This window comes from Uloborus diversus, chromosome 6 (assembly GCF_026930045.1).
Source record: "Uloborus diversus isolate 005 chromosome 6, Udiv.v.3.1, whole genome shotgun sequence".
In the NCBI taxonomy this organism is placed as follows: domain Eukaryota; kingdom Metazoa; phylum Arthropoda; class Arachnida; order Araneae; family Uloboridae; genus Uloborus; species Uloborus diversus.
Window position 1 is genome coordinate 33797917 of NC_072736.1, and position 24869 is coordinate 33822785.

General features: G+C 34.0%; 2 protein-coding genes across 2 annotated transcripts in view; both read left to right on the forward strand.

Annotated features, from left to right (window-relative positions):
* LOC129224322 (probable chitinase 10) overlaps positions 1 to 3312 on the forward strand; it is a 107215-nt gene extending 103903 nt beyond the window's left edge. Inside the window, exons 14-15 of the mRNA XM_054858760.1 lie at positions 345 to 442; positions 1888 to 3312. Of these exons, the coding sequence (XP_054714735.1) occupies positions 345 to 442; positions 1888 to 2160 (371 nt within the window). The 3' untranslated portion in view covers positions 2161 to 3312. The remainder of the gene's footprint in view (positions 1 to 344; positions 443 to 1887) is intronic.
* Positions 3313 to 7894: 4582 nt separating this feature from the next.
* On the forward strand, positions 7895 to 22759 carry LOC129224323 (proton-coupled folate transporter-like). The gene is made up of 6 exons (XM_054858761.1): positions 7895 to 8078; positions 10389 to 10703; positions 13103 to 13316; positions 18072 to 18415; positions 19319 to 19558; positions 22656 to 22759. Exons 2-6 carry the CDS (start codon positions 10412 to 10414, stop codon positions 22757 to 22759), a joined length of 1194 nt encoding a protein of 397 aa, XP_054714736.1. The 5' UTR covers positions 7895 to 8078; positions 10389 to 10411.
* Positions 22760 to 24869: the final 2110 nt, after the last annotated feature.

The window sequence follows — 24869 nt, forward strand, 5'->3', positions numbered from 1 at the left end:
TTAAAATGGTGACGATTAAGAGTATTCTTAGCAATTTTTTTTTCAACTTATGTCTCTCAGGCTATTTGGAGTCCGTGAATCTGATCTGGTTCAGATCAAGAGTGTTCTTAGCTTAGTTATAGTTCATTTGAGCCGTAGAGTTTCTAAATTTTTAATTTAGCAATAGTTCCTGCTGTATAAAAGGTTGAGTTTATAAACAGAGTTTGATATAATAGCCTTCAAATATTCATTTACAAAATGTGCAATTAAATTTTAACAGATCATGTTTAAACACGAATGTTTGTGCGAAGTTTGTTCCAAGCAGAAAATTTTATTTATGTATTTAATTTTTTTCTTCGAAACAGGTACATGCTACGGTACGCAGTTTCCTATACTGAGAAGTATTCAGTATGCGCTGTTGAATAAACATCAAGATTTTGAAAGAAAGGAAACTGACATGGAGGTTAGGATTTAGAGTTGAATTATCTCTAAATATTTTTATGAAGAAATGCATAATTACTTACTCATAAATATATTACTTTACTCAGTTTCAATTTCTATCAAATATTTGTTTTCCATTTTACTCAGTTTCAATTTCTATCAAATATTTGTTTTCCATTTTATTCAGTTTCAATTTCTATCAAATATTTGTTTTCCATTTTAAGTGTTAGAACTTATCTTCCAACATTGCTCTAAAACTTTGTTAATATCTTGTAATGATTCTCAAGGAAAAGCTCTCATTATTATTTAAAAACGAGCTGATGTGTGCATCACATGACTTCCTTTTACACCGACTTAATGTTATTTCCCCATTATTGGCAATTTTGATGTGATTCAATAGTTAACTCTGTAAATATCACCAACAGTGGCCAAATTGAAACCAGATTTAAAAAAAAAAAAAAAAAAAAACCGCCAAATTTATCGTTAAATTGGCGAAAAAACTTTGCGACTAAAAAACTGGCGATATATCGCCAAATGTTAGCCAAATTATAACACCACTTGATTTTGCTTCGAAATTGACAATGATTTCCCCCCAAAGAGGTGCAAAAGACCCCTTTAGAAACACCCGAATGCAACCAAAAGGGGAGGTGCACAACTAGACCCACTAGGAGTCTACGTACCAAATTTCAACTTTCTAAGACATACCGTTCTTGAGTTATGCGACATACATACACACATACATACGTACATACAGACATCACGAGAAAATGTGTTGTAATTAACTCGGGAATCATCAAAATGGATATTTCGGACGTCTATACGTTCTTAGGTATATATGCACGTGTGGTCAGGTTGAAAAAAAAAACTTAACATTCATTAGGGGGTGTGCAAAATGGAAATTAAGGTTCGATTTTTGAGTGATTTTTTTTTCGCTAATACAATACTTCTTTTTTTGTAGAAGTAAAAGGCACAATTTTATTAGAACGATTCACACCATAACAGCTCTAAAAAATAATTCATAACATCATTTGAAAAAAAAATATTGAAAGCCTGCACAAACTCATTTGATACGCTCCGTCATTCTTATTCTGGTTTATGCTCCAATGTGGTTTGAAATATAGATGAAATCCAATTTCTAATATGTTGCCCAACATTTATGGAAAAGGATTTCTCCTTAAGCGTTGTTTCCACTGACAACGTTAAACAAATTATTTTTAAAGTTTTCTAAAGCAATGCATATATCACGAACAGCTATTATTAACAATGTTATTTGACGGTAGAAAACTTATTTGGGATTTAGCAGTCAGCTTTGTCCACGCCTCGTTAAAATGTTTTAAATCTTTGACTAGTTTCTTAATTGACAGTAAGTTCGTATATTCGAGCTCAGGAGCTGCGAATTACTATGTTTAATTTTTTCCACTGTTAACAATATTGTATTTTGATAACAGATGATATTTTTCGCATTAGGAATTCATGAGAAAGATCCAGCTGACGGTGCTGGTGTCTGAGAACCAAGACGTCGTGGACCACGAAGAGAAGGTGCATTCTGATGCGTCCGCCTCGGACGTGCTTATCAGGATGACCGCCACAGAGCTCTCCAGTACTGGTGAGGAGCAAATCAAGGAGATCAAAATCAATGCCGGAACGTTAGATGTCATCGGCGAGAATAACGGCCACATCCTGGATTTGATGCAACAAGCTTTCGCCACTGGTGGTTCCACGCGATTCGTTGGAAAATGATCCTCGGTCGCTTGGAAATGTAATTTCCAGATTGTGCAAATAAAGACAAATTCAAATTTCAAGTCTGACAAACTCTGCATAGTACCAAATTCAAAAAATTTAGTATACAAAACTGTAATGTACAATAGCTTAAAACTCTAATAATTTTAAGCTTTGCGGTAAGGATTTCTTAACCCTAAAACTATTAAATGGCAATGGAAATAACATGTTTGTCAAAGTTTGTAAAAATGGATTCAGTTGATTTTCCAAATGCTTTTCCAATATTTGATTCATTTATTATTCAACTCAGTAATATTTGGATTATTGATCAAATTACTTTCAATTATTTTCAATTAAAAATTAATCTTGAACAAAAATGGAATCATGGCTGTATAAGTTCATCTGCGATGTTTTAAAAAGAATTTACAGTAATGTACTTTAAACAAAAAATTATCATTTTTTTGGCTAACGTAAAGATTCTAGTATCTCAAAAACACGGGGAAAATATTGTTTATAAATTTCGTGTGTTCAATAATTTGTAACATACATTTTGACTTAAGGTGATACATGGTCCTAAAATAATTAAACTTTTATCTCAACAGAGAAATTCTTTATTTGCAAACAGTTGGATCATGCAAATGAAATGAAATTGATATGCAGTTTCTTTAAATCCGTTAAATATAAAAACTACTTCTATTCCAACCATTTCTCTGAATTTTATTTTTTCCTTATTTGAAGCGGAGCAATTTGTTTTCCACCTCTAATACTTATTATTTGAATTTGTAAGCGCAATATTGTTACTTTGAAACTGTTCCTCGTCATTGAACGAAACAATTATCTTCTTATAACTTTTATTCTTGTCGAAGATGTATGTATGTGGAGCATAAGAATAAAGAATTCATTAAAAAAAATTAATAATTTTGCACTCTAATTCGTGTTGATCCATATATTGGCAAGAGTTACAGTAGATAATATAACGTGTTACGAAAAATTTCTGAGTAGTTTTCTACAAAGTTGATAACACACTCATAAATGTTAAATTGCTTCAATGTGGTGTTCTGACTTGAACTTAACGATACAATAGTAACTATAAAATGGGAAAAAATTAAAAATATTCTGTTTTTTATGTTAGAGTTTCTGAATTTTATATTGTAATAAATTATTTATTTGCCAGCTTCGTTACTCATTTCTTTGTAATATCCTACAGTTATAAATTCTTTTCTTTGAACTTTAAGTTTGATTTTCAACGTTACTTAGTTCATTACAGATTATGTTCAAGCATAACTGAAACAAACCTTACTTGGTGAAAATCAAATACTCTACAGTATTTTTCGTCATCAGAATGGGAAAACACGAAAGTATAGGAGGTACGATTACTTTTTCTTTTAATCAGTTGCATTTTTAAGGACTGCAATCTATTTACAACAATTTCAATGCCGATTACCACCATTTAATGATCATTAACGGCGCACAATTCCAAGCAAGAGCAAACAAAACGGAAATTGAAATGAATCGGATGCGCAGCAAACTAAGTGAGGTTGGGGGTCAACCAATTTCTACAGAAATGACACAAATAATTGAAGGGCTCGGGGCAAGAATGTGATATGCCACATGATGCTAATTTTTCAGTAGGACAATTTCCAATTTAAAAATTTGTAGATTTTTTTAAAGGTATCATACATTTCATATTCTTTTCTACACTAAATCCAGATACGTTTTTCTCCAAATGACATAATCTATTGTCATGTTTATTTCAATTTTAATTATGAGAAACAAAACTTTTGATCGAAAAGTCACTCCTTGTGGCTTGTCAAATTTCTGCCCCGAGCCCTTCAATTATGGACTACTTTCGAGGAAGGCTTCGCCAATGTGTCAACAATAGAAGACGACATGCTCTCTGGTCACAAATAAAAGTATTTTTTCTGAATATATCTTTCCTTGTTATGTCACTGCTTATTTAACTACAGGAGTTTGAGTTGCCGAACCCTGTACATATAAACATACATAAATGTTTTTCAAGCGTATATACTATGTGTATCTTTTGGTCGAAATAATTTCTGTAAAAAGGACAACATATTTGTGTCACGCTGATGAGAACCTTAAAAGGAAAGACAAGAAGAGAAACTCAGATCAAATTCTATAGGGTTATGGCAGTGCCAACACTGCTCTATGACTCGGAAACATGGACCATGAACTCCCAGACAACAAACAGAATTCAGACGGCGGAGATACGATTTCTCCGAGCGGTCAAACATTGCACCATCTAGACAAAATAAGAAGCGAAGATATACGAAAAGAATTACATATCTACAGCCTTAACGGAAAAATTACTGATTATCGTATCAAATGGAGAGAATGTCGCGTGGAAGACTACCAAGGGCCGTCTACTACTATCAACCCAAAGGCAAACGAGATCGCGGTCGACCAGGAAGCCGGATCAGGCTGAAAGCCTAATCCATGAAGAAGAAGATGATGATTAATAAGGACTTTAACATTGATCACGGTGGTCCAAAAGCTTGATAGAATTTTCATCCTTGTGGAAAACTGAGAACATAAAATAACATGAAACCTATTTTATTGAATAACGGTATAAATGACCGAAACTCTGTCGCAATTCGCTGGAGTGTGTCGGAATTAAGCGCTTCAATCGCATTTCTGCTGATCGATTCGAAGTTCAGTTGTGAATTAGAGGAGTTTTAGTAGATTCTTTACTTGATGTAATCCCATTAGAAGAAGTCGTACATTTTTAAGTCTGAATTGCATGGGGGCCACTCTATCCCGTGCCCCGTGAACTTCTGTGCATTCAATGCAGTCATACAATCTTAACACGTCGTTTCAAATCACTTGAAGATGTCAGTAGTTTAAAGGGGACGAGCCGCAACTTACATGAGCCTGTACAAACTGATATGTTGAGGCGGCTAGGTTCAGTGCTTAAGTGACGCACTAGTACTCTCCATATGTCACTTCCGTGACCATACCGTCAATGAATATCGTACCAATTATTCGTTTCGATGATATGGCACGCAATACCATGACCCTCAGTAAACGCAGTGGTGAGACGACACTGAGGTGAGGATTTTCCGTACCCCAATGGCTATTGATGCACTTAAATCTGACACGCTACAGCGTGCAACAACAGTTCTGGAAGTGGTTTTAAAACAATATTCGGGGACGTCATTTGGATAATCTTGTATGTTAAGGGGGCCCGGGACACATTTTGAAAAAAAAATATATTAAACAGTTTAGAGTTTTGAAATTTTTTGCACTGATTCACCATCTATTTAATAAGCAAAATAATAAGATAAATATTAAAAAAAATTATTTAAACTTAATTTATTTTTTAAAAAACATCGGGTTGCTTTAAACTGCTAAAACCAGGGCTGCTAACTGCTCCGCATTTTGCGGAATTGCTCTGCAAAAATGACGAAACTCTGCGACTCCGCAAAAAATTATTTTGCTCCTCATTTCCAGGCCAAACGTTTTCAAGCTTATATTTTGGTATTATCATGTCAAACATGTAAATATGCGACAATAAAAATACTTGTACTCAAAGATTGAAGTAGTCTTTAAAGCTGTTTAATTAATTGAAAAATAATTATTTTTATACTAGTACTTAAAATGATTGTTAAAGCTTTAAAACAATTTTAGATAATTGGTTTTAGGTATTTTTATTGATTTCAACACAAAATACCGAACCGTTCTGCAAATTTTCAAATTGCTCCTCAAAATCACTACAAATGCTCCTGAAATTGTTTCTCCAAAGTTGGCAACCCTGCTAAAACTCAAAATATTCTTGGTCAAATTTTCTTTTTTCTTGTTTTTTTCAAAAAATCATGCACATTTTTCAGTGTGTACAAAGTAAACTGTTAGACAAAGATATGATCTAAATTTAATTACTTTATCTTTATCAGTTCTTGACTTATAAGAGTTAGAATGCGGGGGAAAAAAAACCCCGGAGAAAATTGCATTATGGTAAAAAACGCGTTTGAAGTTTTACAGTTAAATATAATATTAGTCAAATCCATGCAACAAAAATAATTATATCTTTCGTTCTAATTAAGATAGAAACAAGATTCAAATGTCCTTTCAAGCAAAAAAAAAAAAAAAAAAAAAAAAGAGAAGATTTTTAAAGGATTAAAAAAAAAAAAAAATCAGAATTTGACGATTTTTGTGTCCCGGACCCTCTTAAATGTTCTTGATATAACTATGTAAAAAAACTATGTTTCATGTTCTTGCATGTTGTCTTCCTCTCCACAACGATCGCTTATTTTTTATCATGGTTATCGGACCCCAGTGTTGCCAAATTCTGGAGCAGAAATTGAAAAAGACTTTAGCCAAATGCAAGTTAACTATAATTCAGTAGGGTTTCGTCCATAAACATTAGTGGATCTGATCTTAGTGTTTTAAATTCATTACTCATAATTCTTTATTTCCCTTACATCTCACTACCAAAAAAGCGTGTCCAAGGAATTATTAGTCTTGCAGGCCTCACGATCTCGAAGACGAAGCAATTTTTGAAAAACAAAAACACTTATCGTGTGTGTATCCGCCTCACTCCACTGAGACGAAAACACTAGCACACAAGAATAGGACCAATTCTTAGGTCTAAGAACTATAGGAGCAATAACATTTATGCGAATCAAATTCCTCTTATCTAATCCAATTCATTCCAGGAGGCCCACAGATGAATTTAAGCAACTTCTAAATTCTTCTTCAAAACGAGAAGAAGGATGTTAGAGATATTGAAAGGCTGTGACTACAATTTCGACACTAAGTTTTCAAGCTTTTAAATACTTTGCATACATATTAAATCCTTCATATAGTATAGAAACCTTAGGAAATGTAATATGAGATAAAACCTCAATGCTTATGAAATATTTAGTCACAGAAAAACTTTAACTAAATCGGTTATCCAGAAGATGCGGCACTTGGTCAAGCATTTCAGAAGCGTCCGTTTTCAGGAAGGTACGTTTCTTCCGAAGAATGAAACACGAAACGGCGAAAACAGGGTTGAATTAAGAGAGGCAAAGTTTGTTACTTTTATTTTTTCACCTACTAAATGCAGTTATTGTCCCTACGAAAAAATTCCGATTATAAATAATCACACAATGAAATCATATTATGAGTTCCGATTTTATAATTAAACCCATTCTAAAAAGCTAAAAATCATTAAAATTGCGTTCTTAATTTTTCATAATAAAAATAAACAACAAGAAGTTACAAACAGCAAACGATAAGTTGAAAGTCAATTTTTTTCATTCAAGATATTTATTGCAATATCAATTGAAATTCATATTTTCCCCTTACTATGGGGTAAGTGGAACACCAATCCAATTTTTTAAGAAATATAGACGTTAGGAACATTTAAAGCATTATTTTATAAAATAATGATAAACTTTTGTTTTTTAATAATGTGTAAAATATAATAAGACAATAATTTTATTTTTTTTTTGTTTCAAAACTTTTGTATAATGTTTCACAAACGAACTGTTCTCAAAAAGGTCCCACTTATAACAACCAGTCCTACTAATTTCGCTTACATAAAATCATTGTACACAATTGATTTAAATAATTTTTCTAATGGTTATTAATCAGGTGATACATACAGTTTTTTTTTTTTTTTTGTTCATTTATCATCGAATCGAGATGATAAAAATTAGGTCTGACAAAGTGGCGAGAAGATAAGATCATCATTATCAGTTAGCAGTAAGCTTTTTTCTCTGTTTGACACTAAGCTTGCGGAAGATCGCTGATACACCCCTTACTCCAAACAATTCTCTCTAAATAAAAGGAATAAAAAACTGAATATAAAAAAATATTTATGTGTATTGTCTGTGAAATTCTTTTCGAGGTTTAAGTAAAAATGAAGATGCACACAGAAGAAGTGAAGTTTTTTAAAATGTGACTTATTCATTGATATTATATTGAATAATTAGAAGGTAAGTGTAATTTTTAGTTTTAATTTTTTCATATGTCTATTTACCTGACATGACCAAAATATGTCAGTCATGTGCCGTTGCATTAAAGATTTTATTAAAAATTTAATATTATAAAAAAAAAGAGCATTTTGCAATACATGGATATTTTAGTCTCAATCAACATTAATAAGGAAAATATGCCGAGTAAACTTTTAGCTGCATAAAAGACCCTTCACTTTATGCATCAATTAACTCACTCCTTGCTTATGAAGAAAAATAAAGTTGCATACATCATTCTTTTTTTTTAACATTATATATTATTTCAAAATAATTTCAGTTGCAGTCTATGGGTGTATACTGCTTAAAGTCGGATGTATGAGCACATTGTTGAGTCACATCTACTAGATTAATTTGTCTGAAAGCAGATGGAAAACACTTGAGTCTGTGAGAAGCAAAGGGACGTAAAAAGACACTATATAATTTTGAGTAAAACGCATTTAAAGTTCGAATCCTAAGCAGACTTTCGTTGAAATTTTTTCAAAATCATGTTGTGTAGTAGCGCCTTTTAGCGATCTTTACTCTCTTTCCACAAAACATCTGACAGGATTTCCTACCATTTGTAGCCGCTATCTTCAAATTTTGAATTTTGGCACTTACATCCCTTTGCTTTTTACTACCTCATTTGTAACATGAGTATATGAGTTCTAAAAGACCTATAAATCAGATCGATTTGAAAAGGCAAAAAGAATATTAAATACAATTGGGTGAATTTTGACCACATGTGAAGCTACTTAAAATAAATATGAGTAAAATAAAGGCGAAGATTCATCCAGAAATAAGTCCGGCAATATCGCTGTGTACAGCTGCTCTCCACTCGCGACACATTCAGCGGTGTTTCGCTCTGCAGTTTAATCTTAACTTAGAAGCCCAAGTCCGAGGGGAAGATTCCCGTTGTTGTGGATCAACGTGCAAAATTCTTTCCACAATTCGCTTGCTGCCTGCCAAAGGGATTCCACTCTTGGATATTTGTAGTCAGTGGACAGAGGTGCATGTCCGGTCAACACTCCGAAAATGGTGCAGGGAGCTTAGTGCCGGATGTTTTCTACGATGAGGAATGGAATAGAAGAACGTCAGTAGACTGTGTTGGGTGGACAGTCAAGCCCTTCCCACTTTACATTCCGGACCTCGCACGTAGTGATTATCACTTGTTCTCTAAGTTAAAGAAACACTTTGATGGTCAACGGTTCTGGAGTTCTAATGAAGTCAAATAAACAGTGAAACTCTTTCTCAACGAATTGGTAGCGTTGTTTTACGACATTGGAATACAGAAATTTGACCACCGTCTACAAAAATGCGTAGAAAAAGATTGCAGTTCTGTAGAATATTAGAGCAAAGTTTCTTCTTTCCAACGATGCGAATTTCTATGAGAATGAACAATGTTGTCTATTTGTAAAATGGATCGGAACTTTAATCCTTGATAAACTTTTGTTTATGCAGCAATTTTCTTTTAATAATAAAGTTTTGCAGTGTGAAAAAGGTTGTTTTATCAGGTAATTAATAACTGACATTTTTGAGCAGTTAAAAAATATTTTTCGCATACGTCATGCATACCTTTTGCTGTGTTCGATACCAATACGTGCGTCGCATCAATTAACATGTTTTACATCTTGTACTTTGATGTGATGCAATATCGTATTTTTGTCATTACGAAATGATGAAATTAAGAAATCTAGTAACTTTTACTAGTTTAGTAGTTAGTAGGCCTATGTTTACTTCTTTTTGGGTTAGTAGAGATGGGTGATTGATGTTGAATGGTATTGAGCTACTATCGTAGTACATTGACCTCAAAAAGCTAAGGTACAACCGGCGTTTTGCGTCTAATTTGCAAATAAATGAATGTAGAAACAAAAATTTTTGAGAATATGTGCATTAAATAGTTTTTTATTGAATGCATCATAGAAATTTGTATGAGTGTATTGCAAAAACGATTTATAGCAAAAAAAGCAATAGTTGTGGAAAAGTCCATTCTTCAATATAAACAGAACATCACAGTGTCCAAAAATGTCATTTGTTGAAATAATGCTTTTCGATTTTATGAACTGTTGATTTTACGAACACTTTTCGTGGTTCCAAAAAGTTCGTAAAACTGAGCATGAACAAATATGACGCGGTAAAAAAGAGCACCGCATACCTCAAATGTTACTTTTTGACTCATTAAATTCAAAACACATGTAAAAATTAATGACACTTTTGATAGTTGTCAAGTGAATAAAACGAAATGCTTTTCTGTTCTTTCAGTTTGAATATCTCATCACAAGTTTTTCTTTTCAGCCACATCATTAACTCGCAAGACGATGCAGAAGCCACTGTCGGCCAAGATAAAAGATGGAATAAAGCAACTGTCCATCGAACCTTATTTATTCCTCATTATGTTTGGCTACAACGTGCGTCTCATTTCACTGCAGAGCTTATTCCACGACAGAGCATGTCGAGTGTCACTCAATTTCTCCCAGGACATCTGCAATGAATTGGAGAGCGATGACAATACTGATGAACAAATAGCTGCAGTCACTTATGGAAATAATTTGTACAACATCTTTGTCATGATATCTACAATACCTGCCCTAATTGTCGCCAGTTTTGTTGGTAAAGTTATTTTTGCCTTTTTTTCTTTAAATTATTCTGCCTACAAAAATCGTCCTAAAATTTAAATTTGAATTGTATCTAGAATCTGTAGTTTTAGAATCAATGCATAGTGCAGTGATTCAAAAACTTTTTTGCCATGAGGTCAGCAACGAAAGTAAAATAAAAAAAAACAAAGGTTTACAGTAGGGGAGCTCCAATAATTTATGTCTTACATCGTTTCGAGTACCTTCCCTCGTGCTTAATAGAATTAAAAATGTGTGCCCCTTGCGAATAAAGGGGCTGATCTTCCCCTTGATGATGCATCAGTCCTTTATTCACGTTTTTCTTTTTGTGTCCTTCCAAGATGTTTTTTGTAATGTGGCATTTTGCATTTTGTATCTCATGTTTTTCTTGAATATGCTTGCACTGTTTTTGTTTCTAGCATCTTTGAGCTGACAATACAATACATTTTTGTTTTATTTCTTTCAGTTTTATCTGAATTTGTATTTGAAATATATATATATATATATATATATATATATATATATATATATATATAACTCTTTTGACACATATCTGATAGAAAAATCTGACCGTTAATGGGAGAAACTTTTTCATGAATATAAAGTAATGAAGCTGAAGCAGAACAGTCGCCTCGTCTAATTTTAAAATTTAATAGAAAAGAAAAATTACTATTTTCTGTTTAAAATCATGTAATCTATAAATAAAAATTATTCAACACAAACATATTGATAAGCCGAAACAGCGCGAAAGATAAAAAAATTAATAAAAATACTAAGAGATAATAAATGCTTCCTGGAAAACGTCTGATTCAGTTACTGCGAAATTCTCTCAGATCAAGAAAAACTCAGACTATAATTACGTATTACATATCAAAATATTTTAAAATAAATTAAACTATTTGTTCTAACATATTCTAGAATTAATTTCCTCACACAATGGATATTTCTGTATTTACAAAACGGAATATTTTAAATTCTAAACATACACAGTATTATCAATTTCATCGTCCAAAATAATTGTTTGACTGATAGAAGCTAAGAACTTGGCAGTAAAAAACTCCAGCTAATATTTTATTATTATTCCCTGGTCTACATACATATGTTACTATTGTTGTTGCTTAAATCACTCGGGTATCCGAGCCCTAGTAGACAATGCTGCCCAATTTAAGGTCAGAAGCTAAGAACCTGGCAGTAAAACTTTGGCTAGTATTTTCTTAATGTTTTCTAGGGTAGGAGACCTATTTAACTCAGAGAGCACACGATATGTCGAAGTACTATGTCTCAACAATTCGAGAATTTTGATCCAAACAAGAAGTTTTACAACTCTTCGTTCAGCACCCCCAGAGGTATTTGAAATGGAAACTTGGAGGACTTTGCGATCGCGACATATTTAACGTGACCCAGTCGGCGTTATTGAACTTAGAGTATCGTCGACGGGTTGGCATCGAACCAGGAACCCTCCAGCTACGAGTCCAGTGCCTTACCGATCATACCACCGCGGCAAATCAACATATCTATCAAGTTTCCATGCAACACATGCATTGTAGAACGAGATCCACATAGAGCTGCACACTTGTAATTGTATCTACCTTTATTAATGATAGAAAAATCAGGCTGCGCGAATAATAAGAAGTGTACTGTTTAGCATTTCCAGAGCAAGGTCTAACTCGTAAAAATGAAATCCCGTTTTCTTTAGTGATTCCCATCGAGATAAACCTGTTAGTTAAGAAATAAAGAAATGCCTTATTGCAAAAAAGGAAAAGAAAATGTAACATTTAAAGCGCACAAATGTGCAAAGAACTGCATACACGTGTTTCGGGGTTACAAGGAACCCCTTTTTCAAAGCAAAAGAAGTGAGCTGATGAATGAAAATACGTGCGGCAAAAGTTTTTTCTTTTCTTTCACCTTGCAACTGTTGGCTACTATAATTTAAAGTTGTTACGAAATGAGATATGGCTTGATCACGGAGAGGTGGCGCGTGAACTAAAAGTGGAAACGTACCACTTCATTTTGTAATACGTAGGATCGGCGACACGTGCAAGCAGCAAAGTGTTTACTGCTCGCACGATCTTGCTTATCTTATCAATTATAAAATGCCTCGACATAAAATACAGTTGAAGTCAGTTGTGACTCTTGAATAGAAATAGAATTATAAAATGAAGTTGTCCGTTTCCTCTTCCAGTTCACTTGCCATCTCATCGTGGTCAAACTATAACACGCTGCCCATTGTCTGATATCTGGGAAATTTCAAACAAAATGTACTTTGAAAGAGATTAACACTTAAGAACACCACAGGCCATCTTGTGGAAATAGCAGTTTGTCGTTTTGCTTCTTGGAAACTGCAAAGATACTTGAAAAATTTTCACCCTGAATTCTAACTACTATTATTTTTTGTAGGCCCTTGGAGTGACAGGTACAGCAGAAAGTATCCCCTCTTAATTGCCACAGGTGGAGTTTTAGTCGACAGTTCACTACAGTGCATCATTACATCATTCCCCAATGCCTCTCCATATTGGTTTCTTGTAAGTGCAACAATTTCTGGGAGTTGCGGAGGGTTGATTATAATGATGTCAGGTACCTACAGTTACATGTCAGACGTCACCACGGAAAGGTGAGGTGATTATTTACGTGTTACTTTCAGGTTACGTTCGCATAGCGTTACCGGTCGACCGGTGAAAAATCAGAGCGCTCTAATAGAGCGGTTAACTGGTTGTTTCCGAAGTCATTCTAATCATGGAGGTTTTAAGCTGGTTGATTGGTTAATTGAACCGCGAGACATTTTTGACCAATAATAAGTATTTTTCACCTGCGTGTTATTCGTCTGCGCAAGCAACCACGTATCAAGCGAAAGCGTTCGATGAAGCTTCGGTTGGTGAACAACCGATGAATAACCGCTGACGTCATTAGCTGCCATGTTGTCAACCAACCGGTTGCGACCGGTAGCGCTATGCGAACGAAACGTCAGTATGTATAGCGAGTCACCGTTTAACCCGCTAGGCTTCTATTTTCACAACCGTTAGTCCTAGATGCATACTTTGGTTAGAAAGAGGTGCAGAGTTTCACTGTGAAAAGTTTGAAGTGAAAAAAAGAAAAAGTAGTGGAAAAAAAAATTAAAAAATTAACTTGAATTCTGAAATTTTGAATTCAAATTATGTTTTTCGCAATCACGAACTGAGACAGGACCCTACTCATTGGAGTTATTGTTTCTAGAAACGGCTCCCCCCCCCCCCCCCAAGCCTGCCTCTCCTCCTGGGCGGTTACGTGTGCATAGTTGTGTGTGTGCGTAGACCTGTGTGTATGCACGTTGGCGTATGTGAGGGTATGTGTGTGAAGTCGTGTGTGTGTATGTGTGTGAACGTGCGTGTGTGTAGGACATGGACGCCTCCGACTAGGAGAAGCGGGTAGCTCAAAACCGGAGCAGCCGCGCCGCGCCGTCAGCAGAGGACGGTGGGCGGTGGTGCTAGGCTTTTGGTCCAAGTTGAAAAAGGCACCGACACCAAAAACGGTCAAATGAGAACAATAAGCAATCGTGATTGCTCAAAAAAAAAACGAAATCTAACTTTTTATATGGCTTTCCAGCGCTTACATTACATTTAGGGAAATAAGAAGCATGAAAAAATAATTTCAATTCAATACTTTGAGATTTATACGACCAATGTCCACCGACAAACGAAACACAGCGCTTTGTGACTTATACCACTTTACACTCGCAGTCAGTAATATATCTTTTGGGGAAAAATATAGCGGCTAACAAGGGTTTAAAATTTTTTATGTGCATAGAGTGTTTTTTTACCATTTATACGAGCTTTTGTAGTGTATTTTCACGTAATATAGTATAACATTTGCATTTATTTTTGAACAGCAATGCAAAATATTAGTATTTTGTTTGCTGTTGTAATGTTGTTTTTTTTTTTCCTTCGACAACATGGCATTCGTCTGAAAGAGCGATATGTTCCAATCTCATCTTCTGCACGGTCTTTTCGAACTTTATACTTGAATATCTAAATGAATTTTGGTCACAAATTTTCAATTTTTTTTAGTACTGGAATAACTCGGAGGCTCGTTACTGAGGAAATGCGAACGTCTGTTACATACGGGTTGGAGGGAGGGAAGGGGGAGGGGGTCCTATCTTACTGAAAAATGAATATAGTGGATGAAACAAGAACTCGACTTAATTAAGACTTGACAAAAGAAAATTTAGACTAAACATCCAGAGCCCGATCATCCTGACATTGGACATGTGGGGTACCTTTCTATTTCAGGGCCCCCCTAGGACCCGACTAAGATTTTTGAAGACACAGGGCACAAAATCCATCCCCCCTTCCTCATTCCTGCTTTTTTTAAATTGAAACCATAAAATATTTCGATACTTGCGTTTTTACACAACTATACTAAATTTGGTGGTATCTCATATCACAATGTAATATATACAGTGGCTCCCAAAAGTGTTCGTACACTTTGAAATTTTTTAATAAAACCAAAATAACTCGAAACTGAATTGGAGTATGAAGTCCAATATTTTTTTCACATCATTCCTATGTCATTCTAAATACAATCCATTGGTTTTCTGAAAATATTGACGGATCTTCTTTTTGAAATGGGTCAGAAAACAAAGAGACAGAGAAATAACACGCCACAAAAGTCATCGTACACTCAAATATTTTCGAATAAATTCATGATTAAAATTATCATATGCCGTTTTATTAATATTTTTGCATTGTGTCGACCCTTATAAGTCATTGGCTTTAATTTTTTGTTTATTTATTCCTTAATATTGTGCTTATTACTGTAAAATGACTGGTATTCGTAAAAAACAGCAAACATCATTCAAAATTTGAATTTTTTTCCCACAGTAGTGGTAAATTGGTTTGAAATGTCTCTAAATTAGTTAATTTATTTGTTCGTATAGTAAAGTGCTTGATAAAATGCTTTAAAGAAAGGAATCGGACCGGAAATAAGGTAAGAAAAGGTCAACCGGCAAAGTTGACAATACGTGATCGGAGATTTAAAGTCAAAAAATTTATAAAAATTACACATTTGAGTGCTGTAAAAGTTTCTGCAGAGTTAAATGAAACATTTTACATTTAATTTCCACCTAAAATTGTTCACCAAGTTCTCTGATTAGCTGGATTAAATGGGACCTCTTCCCGCAGAAATTTTCTTGATCGTGCGAAAAACAAAAAGCTTACGCTTTTCGTCGCAAAATCAATGATAAATAAGCTAAAAACGTTTTAGAATCTCGTCTTACTTACAGATAAAAATTAATTCAAAATTTTTTGGTTAAATTGTTGTATAACTGTAAGGAGAAGAAAAAATTAAGAACTTAATCTTAAGAACTTATTTGGATCAGTTAATCAGGACGGTGGAGGTGCTCTAGTGTGAGGGTGCATATCAGCATCAGGACTTGGTAGTTTGTAATTTTTTGAAGAAATAATGAATCATGTTGTTCCTTTAAATATTTTAAAAACCAATTTTGAACTCTTAGCCAAAAGTTTGGTTATTGGAAAAAAAACTTTGTTTTCTATCAAGATAACGATAAGAAGCACACGGTTTTCAACGTTTGCATCTAGTTCCTCGAAAATTGTCCTAAAGTTTAGAAAATACCCCCTCAATCTCCAGATTTTAATTTAATGTAACGTATTTAGAGATATCTGGAGGCTAGATTACGAAAATAGGGCTTTAAAACGAAAATAGAACTAGAAACAGTAAGACTCGAAGTGTGGTTGAACACTTACTCAGAAATTACGCAAAAAAAAAAAAAAAGAAAGAAAGAAAGAAATAGAATGAAATCTATTGCCAGACGTTTAAAAGGTGTTATTAATACTATATGATATCCTACTAATTAATAACTTAATCAAAAGTTAGATTATTCAAAAATATATAGACATTTTATAAAGTGTACAAAGACTTTTGTGAGATAAAATTTCCGGCACTTTTTGGTTTTTAAAAAATTAAGTTTTAATATTTTTGAAAGACTTTTCATGTAGTTTTGTTAAAAATTGATCATAGATCTTATAATTAAATACCTATTCTGAAATATTAATTCTAACCAATGGATTGGGGCCTATTTCGTTGAAAGTCGTAGGTGTACGAAGACTTTTGGGAGTCACTGTACATTAAAAAGTAGATGAGATATAGTAGTATACGATAAATAAATAAAATGTGGTTAAACTTTGCCCGTTGCAGTAAACTGTAAACACCAAAATTATCTATGATATAACTTTTAATAGTAAATACAGACTAAATTTGGAGTGGTTTTCTGATTTGCAAAGAGATCACAAGGGAAGGGGGGAATTTTAAGGGAAATTTTTTTTATCAACAAATAGATTTTTTTCCTTGTTTTGGCATTTGCAAAACTATCAATGATATAATTGTACTCTAGATTCTGAGTGAAATCATTATTTAATTTTAATTAGCATGGTAAATTAAGGGTATTTTGGGCCCCCTGAAGTCTAAGAGGAGGAGCCTGTGCCCCACATGCCCCTGCGGTAATCAGGCTCTGTGACATCTGCCGTGTTACGAAAGATACACATATCGAACATGTGAAGAACAAATCTTGTACAGCTTCTTTCTCCAGTAAATTCAACGTTGTTTCTTTGTTTGTAATATGCTCGTTTTAATAAGTCTGCTAAACCCTGGAGGAAATCACGACTCATCCTGTGCAGTTGAAAATTTAGACATTAAAATATGTAAAGTCAAACCAAACAACGTAAGTAGAAGCACAAATTTGTAAATTACAGCAGACACGTGTTTCGGCGTTACAGGGAACGCCTTTTTCAATGCAAAAAATAATGAGCTTATGGATGAAAAGACATCCGACAAAAGCCAAGAGCAGATAAGCATGCAGCTTAAAAGATAAAAACAGCGGATTAGCCAAACACCAATGACAAAGTTATAAACCGATCAGGAACCAATAGGAATGCAAGCAAAGGCCAGGAGCTTTCTCTTAGGTACGAACCCAGAAAGAAAGAATTCAATTGGACAAGGATTAAGCCGAAGCTTAAAAAAAAAAAGAAAAGAAATTGTCAGTAACCGTGAACCGCAAGAAAGGAAAAGCAGAATGGAAAACCAAGAAATAAAATAAACAGAAACAAAAAATATTCGAAAAAATGAAAAATAAAGATAAATAGAAGAAAATTGGGGGGGGGGTGTGAATCAAGACAAAAAGGTAAAAATAAACAAAGGAAGATAGAGAAAAATGAGTGGGAAAAAAGGGGGGGGGAATGGGGAAAGGACAGTATTAAAGATATGGGAGCCAAATGTTAGAAAAATATGATCTTATTAAAATATGTATTTTATTTCTTCTGTATATTTTACAAAAGCTTATCTTTCTTAATGTCTAACAAAGAGCAATTCTTTTGTGCAGGTCAAGACAAGTTCGTTTCGCTGTTTTGGAATTCTTTACTATTTTGGCCACTCCTCTGGGATCTCTGATTGGTGGTGAAGTGTTCAAAGTTGGTGGATACTTACCAGTGATGATCATTGGTGCTTGCAGTTTTGCCTTAGGCTTACTCTGGGTTCGATTCATCGTCCTGGAAACTAAACCCAGGAGGTTTGACATCACAAAGAAGCAGATGTTCAACGACATTTTTAAACAAGACAATATCAAAGAAAGCTTTAGGACTTGTATTAAGCCAAGAGCCGGAAATCTTAGACTACAAATTTGGCTGTTGCTGTTTGTCAGTTTTTCAATCAAGCTCGTACATATGGGTACGTTCTTGCAAATCATTAATTTACTTTCAGATTTACCAATGGATTTGAAAGCCACTTAAGCATTGTTACCAAAGACTGTTGTCCTTTGAAATGTGGAAGTCTATCTCTTTCAATAAAAATATTTGGTTTACACTGCTAAAAAATTGGAGGGATATTAAAAAAAAATTGGTACCGATTTTACGACTACAATCTTAACAATGTCACTGAATTTTACCGTGTTTTGGTGGCATAATATACCACCAAACTTCTCGCAGTGCGCTACGCAGAGAATCTTCTTTTACTTTAAATATAGTTTTTTATACCGAACATGGACTGAATGTTCAAGCAATAAATGTATCACAATCACAATACATCAGGGATAATAATTCTCAAAGCTTTTTCACATTCAAACATGAGAGGGCAGTCATAATCCCAACACGGGTGTATATAACCCTGACTTTGTGTCGTTTTCTTTTCTATTTTGCCACACTATATGGTAAACTTTTGTTACCTAACTGCACACATCCCTAAAAATATTCACTAGCGTATTAGTATCAAATTGTGAAAATTTTATTTGAATTAAAAACAAAACACCATAAATGTTATAAGTGCATCTAAATACGTAAAATATGAATGTCCACTTCTCCTTTGATTTCGTGATAACTTGACATACAATAAAATAACTGAGAGAGAGAAAAAAAAAAAAAACGCATTTGCGCAAATATTGAATTTAGGGGACAACTAGTTTTTCAGCGAGACGCTTCATATGATGTTATGTTCCCTCGCAGCCGAAATGTTTTCAGAGGCATAAAAATGGAAATTTCTCATCGAAATTCGATCTTGCATTTTATTTTTGAATTAGTTTCTCTAATTTCTTAAGCACCAGAGTTCTGCATTCTAACTATCTAACATATTTTTCAGGTTCCCTAGCAATTGGTTTTCCTTACACGAGGCACGTTTTCAAATGGCAAGTGCCGCGCTTTTCCTACACGACAGCATCGTTCAGCTCGTTGAATGCCGTAACGACTCTCGCTTTGGTCCCGATGTTGAACAAGAGGCTACTCGTGCATGAAGCAGCAGTCGGATTGGTTGGAATACTGTCACTTATGGCAAAAATGGTCATATTTTCAGTCACCGTATACGAATGGCTTATATTTTACGGTAAAAAATCTTTCACTTCTTTTAAAAGACTTTGAGGTTTTAAAAATAGAGGATCGACTCTAGAATAAAGCTGTTCTTCATATTTTCAATAAATACAGTTGAACTCGGTTAATACGAAATGTCAAAAATCCAGGAATTTATTCGTATTAGCCTTTATTTGTAACATCTGTAAATGAGTGATACTGTGAAAAAACGAAGTAATGCTTTATTACATTTAAAAATGATTACTAATAATACATACACTGTAATCTATTAATATATTCAGAAAAAATCACTTATTTCTTATAAAAGAATGTGTTTGGAAAATATTTAAAAGGGAAGATAATAATCGACAATCGCGCGGAATAGGTAGTAATCCACAATGGAAGATGAACAGTTTTCAACCACGAACATTTTAAGTAAAGAGATCAGAAATTTTTGTTCGTCTTAGCCGATATTTTCAATTTAATGTACGTGTTAGACGTGAATTTTTTAATGTAAATAGATAGCAAACCAAACTTAACGAACGAAATGTTCCTTTTAGCCGTGATGTCGTATTAAACGTGATCGTATTAAGCGAGTTCAACTGTATTGTATGTACACCCAAACCTGTTTTTATGCGGTGAATAGGGACCGCATAAAAAATCGCGTAAAAAAAATTGGAGTCGAGAATCACGAGTAGCTATAAAAAGTTGTTTTCGCAACACAGTTAAAAAATATTTTTTCAGTGCGGTGGATAGGGACTGCATAAAAAGTCTTACGAGGAAAATAACCTAAAAAGTTACATTTAAATGAAATCAAAACAAATCAAGTGATGCTAATATTTTCGACTTTCGAAAAACTTCCCGAATAAGGAAATTTTTGGGGAGTCACAGCGACTTCCCATCGGAATGCCCCTGTCGCCACTTGAAGATACTACCTCGCACTCGTTTTATAAATTATTTCCGCTCGTTACATACAGTAATGTTCATATACCGCACAAAAAGATCGCAAAAAAAAAAAAAAAAGGAATGAAAGTAATTTGATTTCTGAAATTTTGAATTCAAATTATGTTTTTCGCAATCACGATAGGACCCTACTCATTGGAGTTATTGTTTCGAAATAGCTCCTGTGTGTGTGTGTCCCGCCAAGCCTGCCCCTCCTCCTGGGCGGTTACGTGCGTATAGTTGTGTGTGCAGGCGCACGTGCGTGCATGTATAGGCTTGTGTGTGTACTTAGACCTGTGTGATGCACTTAGGCGTGTGTGTGTGCGTAAGGATGTGTGTGTGTGTGTGTGTGTGTAAGACATGTACGCCACCGACCAGGAGAAACGGCTACCGGGGGACAGTGCTCAGGACCGGTGGCCGGTGGGCGGTGATGCTGCAGAGGCCCCTGGTCCAAGCTGAAAAAGGAACCACAACGCCAATGACCGTCAAGTGAGAACAATAAGCAATCGTGATTGGTCAAAAAAAGACCGCACAAAAACAGGTTTGAATGTATCTTAAATAAACGACGTACTATCATATTTAGGGCCATTCCAACGGCACTTGCGAGAGAATTAGATTCTAACTTCATCAACATTTTGTCATAGAGCTTAAAATTTTATCAGACAAGAGTAAGCACATTTTTTTTTATCTTTACGTTTAATACAAATGTACTCCTGACTCATTTAAATAATTTTTCAATTAAAATTTAACTTATTTGCATGCGTCATGTGCCGGTAATCTAAATTAAACCCCTTGTAATATTCTGTATGAGTTAGTAAATATTTTAGCTCTAATAATATACAATATCACCCCGATTTAAAGATTGTCAAGGGAACGAAAAAAGTTATCGTTAAATCAAGGATACGTTAAATTGAGAATAATAGATATCCAATGCAGTCAAATCCAGACCATTGAAAATATTAAATTGAGGGTATAAATCGAAATTATACTGTAGTCATGACGAAACAAATCGCAGGTTTTGAAAGGAATAGTAGGCTAAAGGAAACATATCCCATTGTTGAGAAACATTAATTTAAACCGTTATAAAAAATTAGGTTTTAAACCATTCCACGAAAAAAATCCAGCCGATTTTTCCTTCACGGGACAGATCATATAATTTGCTCTAAAGTAATCATTTTAAAAGTTAAAGAAAAAACTTTTTGCTTTAAAAATCACATACGTTTGTGAATTCTTAAACAACAAAATTTTATTTATTACCCGTTTAAGTTATTATTTTTAATGAAATATATGAGTTGTGGCTGTTTTCCGTGGGATGACCCTATATCTTTTCTGGGGGTAAAATTAAAATACTTAAGTTTTACCTGAGCAGGGAAAGAGCTTTTTTGGGAGCAAGAAAAAGTTATATTGTGTATGATTCAGTTTTTTGTGTGCTCCAATTTCGCAAAAATTAGCAAAGTCGGTACGCTTTGAGGCGTACAGCTTAAAGTACAGTAGAAAGCTTTAGATTGAAGTCAAACGCATGTAATATTTTGTTACGAGCACTCGATAGTTTCTGAATTATTTGTTGGCAACACTGAGACTTCTACAAAAAGGGTGTTGCTGTATGGGCTCGTGGCTATTCTTATGTTCGTCCGCCGTCGATGTTAAATGTCGAAATGAGCTTCTTTTCGCTAAATTTTTATTATACATATGTTCTAGTTTCTAATTAAAGTTCTAACAAGTTTAAAACGTTGAACTGTCGTTTTTTCGAATTGAATTGAAAATTGCTCTCTCAAATAACCAAGCTGTTTTGTTGATGAATTGAACATATTTTGTTCTGGACAATCAGCCGCAATTATTTTTTTTATGATAATATTTTACAGTGAAATACGATTTTACGAAAACAATACTAACAACATGGATGCCAGTACTTTTTACAGTAAATTTTCAGTAACAGTACAGAAAGATTGGACACTTCGGTGGCTGCTGTAATGGAGATATGAAAATGTTGTAGGGGAAAAATTATAATTTTACGAAAATAAGTTTTTTCGATTTAGAGATATAATGTTCATTACCAATAATTTCAATATTCATAACCAATCATCGATAAAGCTATCCACACATAATGTATTTTTTAGTGAGATTGAAAGCTTTATTTATATTTGCAGTGAAATATATGTTATCAGTACGCTACAATAATATAATTTTTTCAGCCTGGATATCTGGAACTTTATTTGCATGCGGTGGTATTGCAGTTCGATCAAGAATATCAAAACTAGTCAGCAGACATGAGTTAGGTACGTACATGCTTCTTTAACACGTAATGAACATTTTTTTTTTTTTTTTGTGATAAACAGCGTGTCCTGTTTAACATGCAAAACCGATTTATTTGTCTTTCTGTGTTGTCGAAATCATTCTCAAATAAAATAAATTTGAGCACTTATGTATGATGAGCACAGGGAAGAAAGAGACGAAAGTGAATATTTCAAGTTCTCGAGCAAACTACGTTTTTAAGCTGAAAACCCGAGCTTTTCTTCATTGCATATTTTGGTGATTTTCGTGTTTGATCCTTCTCCTTTTTTAACAATTTCATTACAACAATGAATCTTCTGTAAAAACTCTCAGTGCTGCCATATTGAACTCAACTCAAACACGCACAAAAATTTTAAAAAAGAAAAAAAAAATCTGCGTCTGGCAATGGGCCTTCGGGCCCTTTTCATTTGAATGCTGGCCAGTTGCGGTCAAAAAGTGTTTTCGCAATCTGAATTGTGATGGCATCGTAGCACGTTAGTAGTGCGACATTAAAATAGAAATCTATCGAACACGATCTCGTGCGTCTTTTACTTTTCAACAATTAGGTGTTGCCATTCGGCAGTTTGTGTTAAAGAAAATAAATAAATATATTTAACAACTGAAATACATTACGATTATGGATGAGGTGTTGTCTTATATATTACTAGAGATGATCATTACGTGGGAACATTGAAAAAGAAATCGGAACGTCAATAGCAGTCAAGTGAGGATAATAAGCAATTCCAATTGCTAATCTATATATATAAAAATGAATGTCTGTATGTCATCCATGAACTCAAAAACTACCCGACAGATTTGGCTGAAACTTTCACCGTTTGTTACTTTTGGTACTGGGAATGTTTATAGACCAGTTCGAAAAAAATCCGATCGATAGTTCCTTTTTTATTCCAATTTAAGTCACAATCCATTGGATAAATACGAATAAAATTATCGGCTGCAGAAATTAATTCGCGTGAAAGATCTCATTGATAAGAAGTTAGCTGTTGCCATTTTTCTTGAGTTTGAACAAATAAATTCTTTCTTTATTGTTTCATGGTTTTTCATGCAACGGGGGGATTTAAATCTTTTTCTATTTGATATTTTTAGCGATTGATTGATCTTGCAAACTGCGTGAGTACAAAATTTGAGTATAGTCACGGCTTTACTTGATACCTGGACCGATTATTATGAAAATTGCTATATGTATGTATTTTTCCACGGAGAAGGTGCATAATATGCTCATTGAAGCCACTAGCCACCAGGTGGCACTGCAGAGTAGCAACTTCTGCCCCGTTCAACCGATTGTCATGAAAATCAGTATAATGATGTATTTTTTTTGTTGGCGTAGCAACGCGCGTCTGGTACAGCTAATATATATATATATATATATATATATATATATATATATATATATATATATATACATACATACATACGTACACACACACACACACACACACACACACACACACATATATATATATATATATATATATATATATATATATATATATATATATATATATATATATATATTAGGGTGGTCCTTATTTATGAAGTTGCAGATATTTTACACGACGCCCCCTCAATTTGTTCCATTGTACAAATAAATGATCCTTGCAAAATTTAAAGTCAGTCCATGAATATTAACACGTGCCCCTAGGGGCCCCTTTTTTGAGTTTCGAAGAAAAAATTGCGGATTTTCTCATTTTTATGTAAAAATATTCTAACGTTTTATATTTAAAGTAACTTTGAACCTCAATAGGTGCTGCTACTTCCAGATAGACCATTCTCTCACTTTCATTCTGTAAAATTTAACATGTTACAAAGAATAAAATGTACACCAATGGCCTTGGGTCAAGCGTAAGCGTATGGCTCTTCTGCGCTTGTTCCAACCACGCGGCAGGAGAACGTTTCTTCGCATCAAGATGGACACAAGGGATTCTATAGTCCATTAATGAATGACCTAGGCCATTAATGAACGATCTTTGACAACAACAAATTGCCTCCTTCAGGCTTTGGGGGTGTTGATTTACAAAATTCCCTGTGTATGTAATAGGTGTGTCAAATAGAGTCGCAAGGTTTCAGTGCTATAAATTTAAGTATATTTTAATTCGCTGTTCTTTAGTTATAAA

Coding starts and splice junctions, on each gene's coding strand:
- LOC129224323 (XM_054858761.1), top strand. CDS start 10,412: ATGCAGAAGCCACTGTCGGCCAAGATAAAAGATGGAATAAAGCAACTG. Junction 13,317..18,071: donor TCAGACGTCACCACGGAAAG/GTGAGGTGATTA, acceptor TCTTTTGTGCAG/GTCAAGACAAGTTCGTTTCG. Junction 18,416..19,318: donor AATCAAGCTCGTACATATGG/GTACGTTCTTGC, acceptor CATATTTTTCAG/GTTCCCTAGCAATTGGTTTT.